General features: G+C 47.4%; 1 protein-coding gene across 7 annotated transcripts in view; it reads right to left on the bottom strand.

Moving 5' to 3' along the window:
- The window catches only part of hipk2 (homeodomain interacting protein kinase 2), a 295692-nt gene that overhangs the window by 13053 nt on the left and 266103 nt on the right, over positions 1–16536 (bottom strand). For 6 of the 7 annotated variants that reach the window (XM_086008608.1, XM_086008609.1, XM_086008611.1 and 3 more), the window contains 3 exons: positions 16050–16229; positions 10088–10369; positions 846–1096 (listed from right to left, as the gene is read on the bottom strand). In XM_086008608.1, the coding sequence (XP_085864734.1) occupies positions 846–1096; positions 10088–10369; positions 16050–16229 (713 nt within the window). The remainder of the gene's footprint in view (positions 1–845; positions 1097–10087; positions 10370–16049; positions 16230–16536) is intronic. The other variant, XM_086008610.1, reaches the window with a different exon arrangement.

Below are 16536 nucleotides of genomic sequence, written 5' to 3'. Positions count from 1 at the left end.
CCATGTTTTTCTGTTCACCTTTTTGATTACTTTTTGTAGCTGTACTTGGAATCCCAAATTTCTTTGTTCCTCTAGTGCGTAGTTTCTCACCGTTTAGAAAATACCCCAATTTATCTTTCTTGGGTCCAAAGTGTCCCTCAAGTTCGTAACACCTACTCCAGCAATTAATAAAACTGTAAAAATGGGGCAGGGCAGGGGCAGCTCCAAATAATGCCCCCCTCCACCACACAACGCAAATGGCAAAGGTTGCACATAATGGGGGCCAACAAACCTGAAGACCCCAGGTTCCATTCCTAGTCTGTGCTGAGCTAGCAGGTTTTCAGCTGGAGCAAAGCCCCTGTGCGAGGGAGGGATTAAGTCAGCCAGACTTTTTTGCACCCAATCGCTATCTAATTACCCCTGCAGGGAAGTGAACCTATGTGGACATATGAACAGGAGACACCTTGACTAAGATGCCTGTTGACCCTTCTTTGCCGTGGCTCATCGTGCAGTCACAATCAGAAGAGTCAGTGTCCTCAAGACAGGAGGGGACAAAAAGATGGCAGGGAAGGCCTTGGGCAAAAAAACGAGTCATCAGTGCGACCAACTCTGTGAACCAAGCTCGCTATCTAGAATGGTCTGTAACACAAGGATGCACCTTAATACTTACTCATGAGCTGCTAGAATCATCAGTGCCAGCTCCTGACTGCACTCCTCCAGTCAGGGCAATGCAATTGGGAGATTTGCCTGCCATATTAGGAATTGTCAGGGTTTGGGAGCCGGCACTGGTGATCTGGGATCTTCTAGGATGGACTGGGACACTTGCGAAGGATACAAGGAGGGACCGAGAGCAAGCCTGCAGTTACCTGGCACGAGGCGGTCACACCCTGCCACGGTGTCACTCGACTGCATCTTGAGGGGCGGGACAATGATGGTGCGGGGGTTGCTGCCGTATTGGCTGTCCAACCGTCCTTTGGCCGGATTGTACGCGGTGCTGCTGCCGATGGTGTGCCGCTGTCGCACGGAATACGGGCTGTTGTTGTTCGAAGAGTCCGAATCTGGCGAGTCATGAACCGTGACACAGCTGATGACGTTCTTCCTCTGCTTTGACAATCTGCTGTAAAAAGAAAAGGAAAACACTTTTAATAATAGACTGGAAGCTGATCTTTGTAACCACACCACCCCTCAGCTCCACCCCCACCACCTCTCCCGAGGGTCCTGATTCTTCAGGAACTGGGGCTCCACTGGCACCAACCAATCTCCAAGGACCTGCCCAAGTTTGCCATTCTTCAGGTGTGACCCTTGACAGTGCGAGTGGGTGGGCAATTCGCCATGGTAAAGCATCACAGCTCAGCCAAATCCAGTCCTCGCCCAATATCCATTCTCTCACACACACACACTCACACATACACACACACACTCACATACACACTCACACTCACATACACACACTCACACACACACACACTCACATACACACACACACACTCACATACACACACACACACACTCACATACACACACACACATGCTCACACACACATGCTCACACACACACACTCACATACACACACTCAGACACACACACTCACATACACACACTCACATACACACACTCACATACACACACACACACATACACACACACACTCACATACACACACACACACACATACACACACACACACTCGCATACACACACACACTCGCATACACACACACACACTCACACTCACACATACACTCACACTCTCACACTCTCACACACTCACACACACACACACACTCACACTCACACATACACTCACACTCTCACACACTCACACACACACACACACTCACACTCTCACACACACACACTCACATACACACTCTCACACACACACACACACACTCTCTCACACTCACACTCTCTCACTCACACACACTCCCACACTCACACACACTCTCACACACTCACATTCACACTCTCACACACACACACACACACACACTCACACTCACACACACACACACACACACTCACACTCACACTCACACTCACACTCACACTCACACTCACACTCTCACACACACACTCACACTCACACTCACACTCTCACACACACACTCACACACACACACTCACATACACACACACACACACACACTCTCTCACACTCTCTCACACTCACTCTCACTCTCACTCTCACACTCACACACTCACACACACACTCACACACTCACACACACACTCACACACTCACACTCACACTCACACAGACACAGACACACACACACACACTCTCCAGCAGAAATGGGAACCCTGGATGTCATTTCCCATCTCCAGCCAACTGGGGCCAGTTGTAGAGTCCCAACTGCTGTCCTGACTGAGTTCAGTTAATTCAGCACAGTCTTTGGACTGGGACCTCCTGCTCTGTATGGCTCAGGGTTACACCATCAATTAACTTGTCCAGTGGGTGCATCTTGATGACGTGCATGATGAAATTTTCCAATTCTAGAAAATCCATTACCGAAACTGAGACTCAACTTTCTACTTCCCAAAATACGTTTGCGTTCCAGTATCAAGGGGACCAAATACCTGCCTGAAGGTTTGGCTTACACACGGTGTTTTGCAGGGTGTGGCCTAAGGAGCGATGGGACGCTCTAGGAAAGCAGATACAAGAAAGGAAGGTGACCCTTGACCCTGAGGCAGTTGCCTTCGTTACTGCAAAAACGCAGATCAAATTCGGACTCGGGTGCCAAGCTCAAGAGCATCAGCCGGGCTTAGGTTGTATGTAGAAAGACTTGACCAATTCGTGATTATTGTCCTTGTGAGGGGAGGTAGGTGGGTGGGCATTGGGGTTGAGTTAGTTCCAAGATGACAAGCCTAGCAATGGCAGATTGGAACCAATTCTCTGTAGCAGACTTGAGGTAACCTGGTACCTGAGTCGGGCAGGTTCCTGCTACTCTGGGGCATGGTTACTGAGCAACAAGCCATCTGGACTGACTGAAGAAGCCTGGAGAGAGGCTGCCATTCTCCCCGCTCGGCCTCACTGAAAGCCAGTGCCCTAAAGTTTAAAATAACAACAGAAAACGCTGGAAAAACTCAGCAGGCCAGACAACATCCGTGGAGAGAGAAATAGAGTTAACGTTTCAGGTCGAAGACCTTTCGTCAGAACTGGAAAAAAACAGGAAATGGAATAGATTTTAAAGCAAGTATAGGGGCCGGGAAAAGGGGGAGAGTATGAAAGAACAACAGGGAAGGTCTGTGATAGGATAGAAAGCAGGAGAGATTAAGAGACATTGAGAGACATTAAGAGATATTCAAGGCAAGAGGAGATGGTAATGGGACAGGTTAAGGAACAAAGGATGGCTCTAGATGAAGTGTGAATTGCGCCGGCAGAATGAAAGACAGCTGCCATGTGGGGGAGAAGAAAAAAAGGCACAAACAAAAAGCGTGGATAAAAAAATTAATTAAAAAAAATATATATATATATAAATATGATAGGGGCCGAGGTTATGATCTGAAATTGTTGAACTCAATATTGAGTCCGGAAGGCTGTAAAGTGCCTAATCGGAAGATGAGGTGCTGTTCCTCGAGCTTACGCTGAGCTTCCGTGGAACAATGCAAGAGCCCGAGTACAGTGAGGTCCGAGTGGGAATGGGGCGGTGAATTAAAGTGACAGGCCACCGGGAGCTCGGGGTCACCCTTACACACTGAACGGAGGAGTTCCGCAAAGTTTAAGCTGGTCCAAGCTGCTGCTCTCATAGAATGTTCCAGCTCGTTCCACCCGTCAACTCTGAAGTGGTGTATTTCTCCACATAAGCTACTTAGTTTAATCCCCACTCTCCCTGCCCACATCCTTTAATACTCCTCTTTTTCAAGCAACTATCTAATTCCTTTTTAAAAGAATTAAAGGACTCTGCTTCAATAACAGTTTGTGGCAAGGATTTGACATTCTAATCACTCCCTGTAGAGAGAGAGTTTTCCAAGTCTCCGCCTCAAATCTTGAGATTATCGTAAATCTGGGCCCTCTTGTTACTCCCTCACTGACCAGTGGAAACAATCACTCACCTTTCACAATCGTGTAGACCTCAATCAGGTCACTCCTTGGCACTCTCAGCGCCAGTGAAAAATGCCCTAATTTCTCAAGACTCTCTTTATAACTGTAACCCCTCATCCCTGGGAGTACCCCAGTGAATCCATTCTGCACCTTTTCCATTGCTTTTATATCTTTCTTATAAATGGAATGACCAAAATTCTACACAATACCTTAACTTTGGCCTAACTAAGGCTTCATACAAGTTTGCTTTTCTATGGCCCTATTTACTTGAGCTGCCACCTTAAATGATGTTTGTGCCTGCACACCAAGATCCCTCTGCTCCATTTAAAATCTTACTCCCCAAATGTTTTTTTTTATTCATTCATTCTTGGGATGTCGGTGTTGCTGGCAAGGTTGACATTTATTGCCGATCCTTAGTTGACCCGACTGAAAGGCTTGCTAGGACAGTTCAGAGGGCAGTTAAGAGTCCACCATGTTGATGTGGGATTGGATCACGTATAGGCCAGACCGGGTAAGAACGGCAGATTTCCTTCCCTAAAGAACATTAGTGAACCAATTGGGTTTTTACGAGAATCTGACAGCTTCGCGGTCACTTTTTTACTGATTCCAGCTATTTATTTCCAGATTTAAAAAAAACTGAATTCAAATTCTCAAACTGCCATTTGACTTGAACTCATATTCTCTGGATTATTATTCCAGTAACAAACACTACACTACTGTGCCCATTTGCACCTCGCTTTTCTTAATTAAACTACATTTGCCGCTGCTCTCATAGAATGTTCCAGCACATTCTGTCCATAAAGTTAACACTGATACTTTTCTCCACATGAGCCACTCAATTTAGTGAGTGCCCCCACTCTCCTTGCCCACATGCTTTAACACTCTATGAACCACTGTATGTCCCCCTGAACTTATACGCAACCCTGGTCACAATTTGCCAAACCCCTCGTTTGATTTCAAGAGCAAATTTCAACACTGCTCCCTCAATTCTGAAATCCAGATCACTTACGCATCCAATAAATAAGAGCAGTCCCACATAGACCTCTATGGAACAGCACCCATCATGCCTTTCCAGTGCGAGAAAATGTCTTTTATCCCTATCCTTTGCTTTTTGTTGTCTGACCATCTCTATCCTTGATGCCATATTCTCCTTAATTCCATGTGCCACGATCTTCACCTTAAGTCTATTAAGTGGTACCATATCAAATCCATATAGATCTCCTCACACTTTATCTAATCCCTGTTGTTTCTTCAACAAATTCTATATGGTTGGTCAAACACAACTTGTGTTTTAGCAGTACAGGTACACTATCCCTTATCCGAAAGCCTTGGGACCAGCTGAGTTTCGGTTTTCGGAATTTTTCGGATTTCAGAAGGTATTATTATAAGACTGGGAAATTTGTATTTAATATAAATTGTAAAAGTTCAGGCTACCTCTTGCGACTGTCCCGTGTCTCATTCCCCTTCCTGCTTCTCTGGAAAGCCGGATATCGGCTGACTCCTACTAAGCTGGCCCGCAAATCAGGTCGGGGGTCGGGGGGGAGAAAAGAATATCGGACGGGCCGCGGTTCAGGTCGGGGGGGTCCGGGGGAGGTCTGGGGGGGGGGTCGGGGTCCGGGGGGGGGGTGGGGGGGGGTCGGGTCGGGGGGGGGGGTCGGGGTCGGGGGGGGTGGGGAGGGTCGGGGTCGGGGGGGGGGTGGTTGGGGGGGGGTCGGGGTCGGGGGGGGGACCTTACTACCCACTCACTTAGACTATCTATATCCCTTTGCAGACTCTTTGGGCTAGAAATTCACTTTGGGCCCGCCAGCTGGCTAGCGCCCAGAAGTTAGCGCTGAGCGCGGAGCCAGTTGCGCCCGTCGGAAATTCAGTTTCTGCGCCCCAAGTCGAAACTGGCCGCTATTCCAGGGTGTGCCCGCCCCCGCTTGGGGCGCTGAAACTGAATTTCGGCGCGCTAGGTGCCGCAGCGCCACCCGCTGCGGAGCGGCAGGCTGCGGTACTGCAGGCCTTCCTCCTTCTCTTAAGGGGGAGGTGCCTGCAACGGGGAGATCGGCGCTTGATAGTGCCGGCAAATGAGCCCGGCACCACGGAGAAGTGCCGGGCTCCCGGAAAACAGCCGGCAATGCCGGGGGGGGTGGAGGAGGCCGGGGAAGGAGGTGCGGGCAGGCGGCCGCCGAAAAAGCGCCTCCGCCTTAACTCGCCCCACTAAGGCTGCAGGACAGCCCCGTCTTCACATCGTTGTTTGCGGCCGCTGCGGAAGAGGCGGCCGCAACTAAATATGGGGGTCAGGCCGGTAGCGGGGCGGAACCGGGGCACTGCGCACACCGATGACGTCATCGGTGTCGGCGCAGCGCTACCGGCTACCGCCGCCATTACCGCAGCGCTGAATATCAGCGCAAACTCCTCAAGTGGCGCAGAAGCCCTCTTTGGGCGGTAACTGGGCGCAAAGCCCACTGAATTTCTAGGCCTTTGTGTTCTCCTCACAGGTGACTGTCTCACCTAGCTTTGTATCGTCAACAAACTTGGATACATTACACTTGGTCCCTTCATCTAGGTCATTAATATAGATTGTAAATAGCTGAGGCCCCAACACTGATCCTTGCAGCACCCCACTAGTTACAGCCTGCCAACCTGAAAAAGATCCGTTTATCCCTACTCTCTGTTTACTGTCCGTTAACCAATCCTCTATCCATGCTACTATATTACCCCCAACCCCATGAGCCCTAATCTTGTGTAATAACCTTTTATGTGGCACCTTATCGAATGCCTTTTGGAAATCCAAATATACTACATCCACTGGTTCCTCTTTATCCACCCTGCTAGTTACATCCTCAAAAAACTCTAATAAATGTACTGCCTCGGAGAAGATGGGAGCATGTGCTGAGACTCCGTGGAATCCGTGGTGACCAATTACACTGACTAAAGGGTCGTCGCCAGTCCTCTCTCTCCTACCCTAGATCCCAGGACACACCCTCTGCTCTTCCAACTCTGGCCTGCTTCAGTATTTCTCTTCCCCCCCCACCCCTAACCTAATTCCACTGTTGGTGTCAAACTCTCAGCGAGCACATGCTACAGTCTGCAGCTCTCTTTGGAAAATCTCTCTGCCTTGTTATCTCATGCCGCTCTTTCAATAGGTTGCTCAAAACTTAGTCTCTGCTCCAGAAATGCACGGTGTTGTTAAATTCCAAATGTGCTCACCACTACAAACTCCGTTCAAAGGCTTTCAACGGACAATGTTCCTCAAGCTAAAGGCCTCGCTTGCGTAACTCTCACCAATAAATCCAGTAAAGCATTTAGGACAAACAGGGGGCTCTAGGGGGGGAGGAACTAAATACAATTAAAATCACTAAGGAAGTGGTACTTGGTAAAATAATGGGACTCAAGGCGGATAAATCCCCTGGACCTGATGGCTTGCATCCCAGGGTCTTGAGGGAAGTAGCGGTAGGGATTGTGGATGCATTGGTAATAATTTTCCAAAACTCCCTGGACTCAGCAAAGGTCCCGGCAGATTGGAAAACTGCTAATGTAACACCCTTATTTAAAAAGGGTAGTAGGCAGAAGGCTGGAAACTATAGACCTGTTAGCCTAACATCTGTGGTTGGTAAAATGTTAGAGTCCATTATTAAGGAGACAGTAATGGGACATTTGGATAAACATAATTTAATAGGGCAAACTCAGCATGGTTTCATGAAGGGGAAGTCATGTTTAACAAATTTGCTGGAGTTTTTTGAGGAAGTAACATACAGGGTGGATAAAGGGGAACCAGTGGACGTAGTGTATTTAGACTTCCAAAAGGCATTTGACAAGGTGCCACACAAAAGATTATTGCTCAAGATAAAAAATCACGGGATTGGGGGTAATATTCTGGCGTGGGTGGAGGATTGGCTCTCTAACAGAAAGCAGAGAGTTGGGATAAATGGTTCGTTCTCAGATTGGCAACCAGTAACTAGTGGTGTTCCGCAGGGGTCAGTGCTGGGTCCCCAACTCTTTACAATCTATATTAACGATTTGGAGGAGGGGACCGAGTGTAACATATCAAAGTTTGCAGATGATACAAAGATGGGATGGAAAGTAGTGAGTGAGGAGGACATAAAAAACCTGCAAAGGGACATAGACAGGCTAAGTAAGTGGGCAGAGATTTGGCAGATGGAATACAATACTGGAAAGTGTGAGGTTATGCACTTTGGCAGGAAAAATCATAGAGCAAGTTATTATCTTAATGGCAAGAAACTGGAAAGTACTGTAGTACAAAGGGATCTGGGGGTCCTGGTGCACGAAACTCAAAAAGTTAGTATGCAGGTGCAGCAAGTGATTAAGAAGGCCAATGGAATGTTGGCTTTTATTGCTAGGGGGATAGAATATAAAAACAGGGAGGTATTGCTGCAGTTGTACAAGGTATTGGTGAGGCCGCACCTGGAATACTGCATACAGTTTTGGTGTCCATACTTAAGAAAAGACATACTTGCTCTCGAGTCAGTACAAAGAAGGTTCACTCGGTTAATCCCGGGGATGAGGGGGTGGTCATATGAGGAGAGGTTGAGTAGATTGGGACTCTACTCATTGGAGTTCAGAAGAATGAGAGGCGATCTTATTGAAACATATAAGATTGTGAAGGGGCTTGATCGGGTGGATGCGGTGAGGATGTTCCCAATGATGGGTGAAACTAGAACTAGGGGGCATAATCTTAAAATAAGGGGCTGCTCATTCAAAACTGAGATGAGGAGAAACTTCTTCACTCAGAGGGTGGTAGGTTTGTGGAATTTGCTGCCCCAGAAAGCTGTGGAAGCTACATCATTAAATAAATTTAAAACAGAAATAGATAGTTTCCTAGAAGTAAAGGGAATTAAGGGTTACGGGGAGCGGGCAGGAAATTGGACATGAGTCTGGGTTCGGAATGGTCATGGCCCTGTGGGTAGTAGAGCGGGCCCAGGGGCCGTGTAGCCTTGTTCTGCTCCTACTGTGTTCTAATTCTGTTAGATTTCAGGAGATGGTTTTATTCCTGTTCCTGGCTGGGGTGGAGATCGCCTTTACAGAAGGTAAGTACTGTAGAAAATATAGGGACAGAGTGATCTCCTGGAAGAATTTCGATCGCCTAGATGGGTCGGAGAGGAATTTCCCAGATTTTTTTCTCCCAAATTGGCCATTGGGTCTTTATCTGGTTTTTCGCCTCTCCCGGGAGATCACATGGGTTCGGGTGGATGCAGAGTGATAGAAGATTTGAGGTTAGGATCAGATCAGCCATGATCTTATTGAATGGTGGAGCAGGCTCGAGGGGCCGATTGGCCTACTCCTGCTCCTATTTCTTATGTTCTTATGTTCTAGGAGAAGCTTCTTTACCCAGAGAGTCCTAACTCACACCAAGTCCTGTTCACCCATCACCCCTGTGCTCGTTGACCTACATTGGCTCCCGGTTAAGTAACACCTCTATTTTAAAAATATCATCCTTGTGTTCCAATCCCTCCATGGCCTCGCCCCTCCCTATCTCTGTAATCTCCTCCAGCCCTACAACCCTCTGAGATATCTGCGCTCCTCCATTTTTGGCCTCGTAAGCATCCCCCATTTTAATTACTCCACCATTGGCGGCCATGCCTTCAGCTGCCCGGGCCCTAAGCTCTGGAATTCCCTGCCTAAGCCTCTTCTCCTCTCCGCCTCTCTTTCCTCTTTTAAGATGCTCCTTAAAACCTACCTCTTTAGCCAAGCTTTTGGTCATCTGCCCTAATATCTCCTTATATGGCTCGGTGTCAAATTTTGTTTGATAACGCTCCTGTGGGGCACCTTGGGACGTTTTACTGTGTTAAAGGTGCTATATAAATACAAGTTGTTGTTGTTGTTAGAATGTGGAACTCGCAATCACATGTTGAGGTGCATAGCTTAGATGCATTTAAGCGGAAGCTAGATAAGTACATGAGGGAGAAAGGAATAGAAGGATATGTTGATAGGATGAGATGAAGCAAGGTTGGAGAAGGCTCTTGTGGAGCATAAACACAGACGGTTGGACCTTATGTCCTGCTTCTGTGCTGTAAATTCTATGCAATTCTATGTAACAGTGCCCGCTGTCTCTTCACCTGTTGGGGACTCGTTTGCGTTCCTCCTCCTCGTCCGTATCGCTGCTGATGGTGATGACGCTGACCGCCGGGCTTGGCGTATCGGGAATGACGATGGTCTGCCTCTGGTGCTCTTGCGTTGTGCTGGTGGCTTCCCCCCAGCCACACGTCAAGGTGCTGCAGGCCGGACTGTCCTGCACCACGGCGCAGCGAGGCGGGGTGTTCTCCTTCACACGTTTTGAGCGCTGCGGGGAGTGAGAGTTGAAGCTTCGGGAGGAGGAGACCTCGTAGGCCGAAATATTCCTGTGGAGAAAGAGCAGAAACAATAAGACATGTACACAGAAAGAAAAATCAGAATCCCTGTGTATTACTCATAGACAGTCGTGTTAAACAAAACATTTCTTATTTAAGGCATTGAAAACCCTGCAATTATGCTTTATTGGATTTGATTTCCTGTCCTTCTCTCCAATATTCCCATTCTCCTTCTGAAGGCGCTGACTCGTGTTGGCACACAGCTCCATAGCCACTGGCTCCTCTCCAAGATCTCACCCAATTGCCCACTTTTCATGTACGAGCCTAAGTCCTAAGTGCTGACAGGCTACTCGACAGCGAGGGCTGTCACAGTCCAGTGACTTGGGCACAAAAATCTAGGCTGACACTCCAGTGCAGTGCTAAGGGAGTGCTGCACTGTCGGAGGTGCCATCTTTCGGATGACACATTAAACCGAGGCCCCATCTGCTCTCTCAGGTGAACGTAAAAGATCCCACGGCACTATTTCGAAGAAGAGCAGGAGCGTTATCCCCGGTTAAAATAGCAAAATACTGCGGATGCTGGAAATCTGAAATAACAACAGAAAATACTAGAGACACTCAGCAGGCCAGGCAGCATCCATGCAGAGAGAAACAAGAGGGTCCCAGACCTGAAACGTTAACTCTGTTTCTCTCTCCACGGATGCTGCCTGGCCTGCTGAGTGTTTCCAGCATTTTCTGTTGTTAGTTGAGTTATTCCCGGTGTCCTGGGGCCAATATTTATCCCTCAATCAACATCACCAAAACAGATTATCTGGTCATCATCACATTGCTGTTTGTCATCACAAGCGCAGGCAGCGCAAGGAGCGCACGTCAACCCAAGCACCCCACCCACCCGCCCCTTCAACCACCGTCTGCCCCACCTGTGACAGAGACTGTAGGTCCCGCATTGGACTCATCAGTCACCTGAGAACTCATTTTCAGTGTGGAAGCAAGACATCCTCGGTTCCGAGGGACTGCCTAAGAGAGAGAAGCTGTTTGTGGGAGCTTGCTGTGCGCAAATTGGTTGCTGCGTTTCCTACATTACAACAGGGGCTACACTTCAAAAAATAAAAGTACTCCATTGGCTGCAAAGCGCTTTGGGACGTTCGGTGGTCGTGAAAGGCGCTATATGAATGCAAGTCTTTCTTTTGTGATCTTGGACCCGGTGACCACAGGAATAGACTTTCCAGCAAGGGGAGGGGGTGGTCACTGAACAATGATCAGGAACGGGGCCTCGTGGCTGATTTTCCACCACCTCCTTAATTCAGTGGTGCCGAGGCAAATTTTACCACCCGAGTTCAGTTAACTCCGGGCAGACCGGAGAGTGAAGCTGAGAATTCCATGTTATCTCGATACATTCACTCACCCACCAGGGAGCTGTTGTGAGTGATTCCAATTATTTTCTTCCCTTCCCCCCCCCCCAACACCCCTCGAACATGAAGATCAGGGGCATCTTGTTGAAACGATTGCTGAGACTGTCACAATTTAAGCAACGCACGTTCAGACGTGGCATGAGTTCAGTCAGCCTGACAACCAAATATCCCACAACACCTGCAAAATCATCCCATCTATGTCAGGTTACTTAAATGTGGTACTCCTGCCTCCGACATGTGCTCCCTTGGAGCTTGGTTTCCAACTGGGGGAAATCAGAAAATCACCCCTATATATTCTGAAATAAACACTGCGTGTGAACATTACAGTTTAAACATCATATCCACTGCAAATTAAATGTAACTCTGACAAATGTAAAGTATTGCATATTGCAAGAAAGAATGGGTGGCATAGAAATTCAGTGAAGGGAACAGAATTAACACAAGGAGATTTTAGAAGGAACCTGGAAGTGACAGTGAACTTGTCACTTTTCGCATGAAAAAGATCAAATATTGAGCTCGTCCGGACAGTGATGTGTGAGTCTCCAGAGGTTGTGTTGAGGCTTTATTGAGACATGATGTGGTAAGTGTAGCGGGCTTGGGAGGAACAGGTGACTTTGGACCTATGGTTCCCAAAGCTCTCCGCCACTGGGGGTTTTCCTCGCCTCATGTTGTAGGCTAATTGATAGAGATTGTTGCTCTGATTAGTCAATAACTCCATTATCATCGTATCATGTGACTACCAGGATGGTAGAAGGCAAACTAGAAGGACCGTGGTCTTTTTTCATCAAGCAATTCTTCTGTGCCTAATACACTGGGCAGATTCAACTTGTGTTGTGTACAATTTTGGTTGCCACACTTCAAAAGGTGTAGTATCAGGGTAGCACACGTGCCTCCGAGTCAAAAGGTTGTGGGTTCAAGCCCCACCCCTGGACAGGGGTACCCAATCTAGGCTGACAGTCAAGTGCTGAATGGGACTGGTTCTGGGGGAGGTCTAACCTGTACAGGCCGGACAGGTTGCACCTCAACAGAGCCGGAACCAATGTCCTCGTGGTGGTGGTTGGCGGGGGGGAGGTGTGCGAGTGCTGTTGGGGAGGGTTTAAGCTAATTTGGCAGGGGAATGGGCACCAGGATGTAGCATTAGAAAGGAGAAACAAAGTGCACAAGGGATGAGGAGAGACAGATAGCACTAGAGTAAGAAATAGTGAGGTATTAGGTGGGGTCAGATTAAGAGAAAATACAAGAAGGTCTAAGACAGGTTTACAGTGATTGTGTGTAAACGCACGAAGCTTGGTAAATAAGGTTGGTGAGCTGCAGGCGCAAATAGCCACATGGGAATATGATGTGGCAATAACGGAGGCCTAGCTCAAAAAAGGGCAGGATTGGGTTTTAAATATTCCTGGATATAAGCTGTTCAGGAAAGATAGGGAAGGAAAGAAAGGAGGTGGAGTGGCAGTATTGGTTAAGGAGAATGTTACAATGCTGGAGAGAGAGGATGTCCTGGAGGGGTCAAGGACAGAATCAATTTGATTGGAGTTAAGAAATAACAGAGGTGCCATTACACTACTAGGTGTATTCTATAGGCCACCAACTAGTGGGAAGGATATAGAGGAACAAATTTGCAGGGAAATTACAGAGAGGTGCAAGAATTATAGAGTAGTAATAATGGGGGACTTCAATTATCCTAATATAGCCTGGGATAATAATAGTGTAAAGGGCAGAGATGGGGAAGAATTTCTGAAGTGTGTTCAGGAGAACTTTCTTGATCAGTATGTTTCCGGCCCAATGAGGAAGGAGGCATTGCTGGATCTGGTTCTGGGGAATGAGGTGGGTCAAGTGGAGCAAGTGTCAGTAGGGGAACATTTAGGGAACAGTGATCATAGTATCATAAGGTTTTGAATAGCTATGGAAAAGGACAGGGAGCAATCTAGAGTAAAAATACTTAATTGGAGGAAGGCAAATTTCAGTGGGTTGAGAACGGATCTAGCCCGGGTAAATTGGAATCAAAGATTGGCAGGCAAAACTGTAATCGAACAATGGGCTGCCTTTAAAGAAGAGATGCTTCGGGTACAGTTGAGGTACATTCCCACAAGGGGGAAAGGGAGGGCAACTAAAACCAGAGCTCCCTGAATGACAAAAGACATAGAGAGTAAGATGAAGCAGAAAAAGGGGACGTATGACAGATGTCAGGTTGAGAATACAAGTGAGAATCAGGCTGAATATAGAAAGTTCAGAGAGGAAGTGAAAAAGAAAATAAGAGGGGCAAAGAGAGAGTATGAGAATAGATTGGCAGCTAACATAAAAGGGAATTCAAGAGTCTTCTGTAGGGATATAAATGATAAACGGGTAGTAAGACTAGGGGTGGAGACGTACACATGGAGGCAGAGGGCATGGCTGAGGTACTAAATGAGTACTTTGCATCTGTCTTCACCAAGGAAGAAGATGCTGTCAAAGCGGAGGTAGTGGAGTTACTGGATGTCTGAACTTAAAGTTGATAAGTCACCAGGACCAGATGGGATGCATCCTAGAATGCTGAGGGAGGTTAAGGAGGAAATCGCGGAGGTACCCATCATAATCTTCCAATCCTCCTTAGATACAGGGGTGGTGATAGAGGATTGGAGAATTGCAAATGTTACACCCTTGTTCAAAAAAGGGTGTATGGATCAACCCAGCAACTACAGGCCAGTGAGTTTAACCTCAGTAGTGGGGAAGCTTTTGGAAACAATAATCAGGGACAAAGTTAACAGTCACTTAGACAAGTGTGGATTAATTAAGGAAAGGCAGCACGGATTTGTTAAAGGCAAATCGTGTTTAACTAACTTGATTGAGTTTTTTGATGAGGTAACAGAGAGTGTTGATGAGGGCAATGCGGTTGATGTAGTGTATATGGACTTCCAAAAGGCGTTTGATAAAGTGCTACATAATAGGCTTGCCAGCAAAGTTGAAGCCCATGGAATAAAAGGGACAGTGGCAGCATGGATATGACATTGGCTAAGTGACCGGAAACAGAGAGTAGTGGTGAACGGTTGTTTTTTGAACTGGAGGAAGGTATACAGTGGTGTTCCCCAGGGGTGGTTACTAGGACCACTGCTTTTCTTGATATATATTAATGACTTGGACTTGGGAGTACAGGGCACAATTTCAAAACTTGCAGATGACACTAAACTTGGAGATATAGTGAACAGTGAGGATGATAGTGATCGACTTCAAGGAGACATAGACAGGCTGGTGAAATGGGCGGACACGTGACAGATGAAATTTAACGCAGAAATGTGCGAAGTGATACATTTTGGTAGGAAGAACGAGGAGAGGCAATATAAACTAAAGGGTACAATCCTAAAGGGGGTGCACGAACAGAGAGACCTGGGGGGTATATGTGCACAAATCGTTGAAGGTGGCAGGGCAGGTTGAGAAAGCGGTTAAAAAAAATATGGATCCTGGGCTTCATAAATAGAGGCATAGAGTACAAGAGCAAGGAAGTTATGATGAACCTTTATAAAACACTGGTTCGGCCTCAACTGGAGTATTGTGTCCAATTCTGGGCACCGCACTGTAGGAAGGGTGTGAAGGCCTTAGAGAGGGTGCAGAAAAGATTTACGAGAATGATTCCAGGGATGAGGGACGTCAGTTACGTGGATAGACTGGAGAAGCTGGGGTTGTTTTTCTAAGAGCAGAGACGGTTGAGAGGAGATTTGATAGAGGTGTTCAAAATCATGAGGGGTCTAGACAGAGTAGATAGAGAGAAACTGTTCCCATTGGCAGAAGGGTCGAGAACCAGAGGACACAGATTTAAGGTGATTGGCAAAAGAACCAAAAGCGACATGAGGGAAACCTTTTTTATGCAGCGAGTGGTTAGGATCTGGAATGCACTGCCTGTGGAGGCAGATTCAATCGTGGCTTTCAAAAGGGAGTTGGATAAGTACCTGAGGGGAAAAAATCAGCAGGGCTACGGGGAAAGGGCGGGGGAGTGGGATTAGCTGAAGTGCTCTTGCAGAGAACTGGCACGGGCTCGACGGGCCGAATGGCCTCCTTCTGTGCTGTAACCATTCTATGATTCTATTCTATGATTCTATGCTGAATGAAGGTGCCAACCTTTGCGCAAATTGGCTGCCATGTTTCGCTACTTTACAACAGTGACTACACTTCAAAAGTACTTCATTGGCTGTAAAGCGCTTTGGGACATCCTGAAGTCGTGAAAGGCGCTATAGAAATGAAAGTTCTTTCTTCGTCCAAAAACATTCATTGTCCAACACAGGTCAGCTGACCTCTCCTCAGCTCACACAGAGGAATGACATTAAATTTCAGACCGCGCATTCTACGCACCTGGCGGAGGACTGCTGCTGCTTGTTCTTCTTTGAGGAGGAGCTTGAGGTGGGTTGCTGTCTCATTACGTGAGCAACGCCAATATTCAACGGCTGGGCAGACGGCAGGGTCACATGACTTGCCAGCAGAGCCGGCTGCTGCATGATGGTATTATAATGGCTGGTGTGTGGGTGAGTGTTCCTGGGCCAGACAAAGGGAGGTTAAAGGAGCTAATCACATTTACTCAGGACAGACCAACAACGTGCCTCCCACCAGTTACAAGTAGTCAACCTTCTCCCCGACCGTCTCTCACTGGAGCATTTTTCAGGTTAGAGGTAATTCCAAGGAAAAGGGAGGAACAGGGTTTGTGTCTGACATGGACAGCACTTGCAATGGCTTCTTATATGTTCTTAGCTTCACAAATTTAAGGGCATTAAATCAATCGGGCAGAGTTCATGATCGGACTGTGGAAGGAGTAACTTCGCCAGATGGCACTTTCTCCTTCCAA

This window comes from Somniosus microcephalus, chromosome 16 (assembly GCF_052327205.1).
Source record: "Somniosus microcephalus isolate GS21.2 chromosome 16, FLI_Smic_1.0, whole genome shotgun sequence".
Lineage (NCBI taxonomy): Eukaryota > Metazoa > Chordata > Chondrichthyes > Squaliformes > Somniosidae > Somniosus > Somniosus microcephalus.
This window is presented reverse-complemented; position numbering and strand designations above follow the sequence as displayed.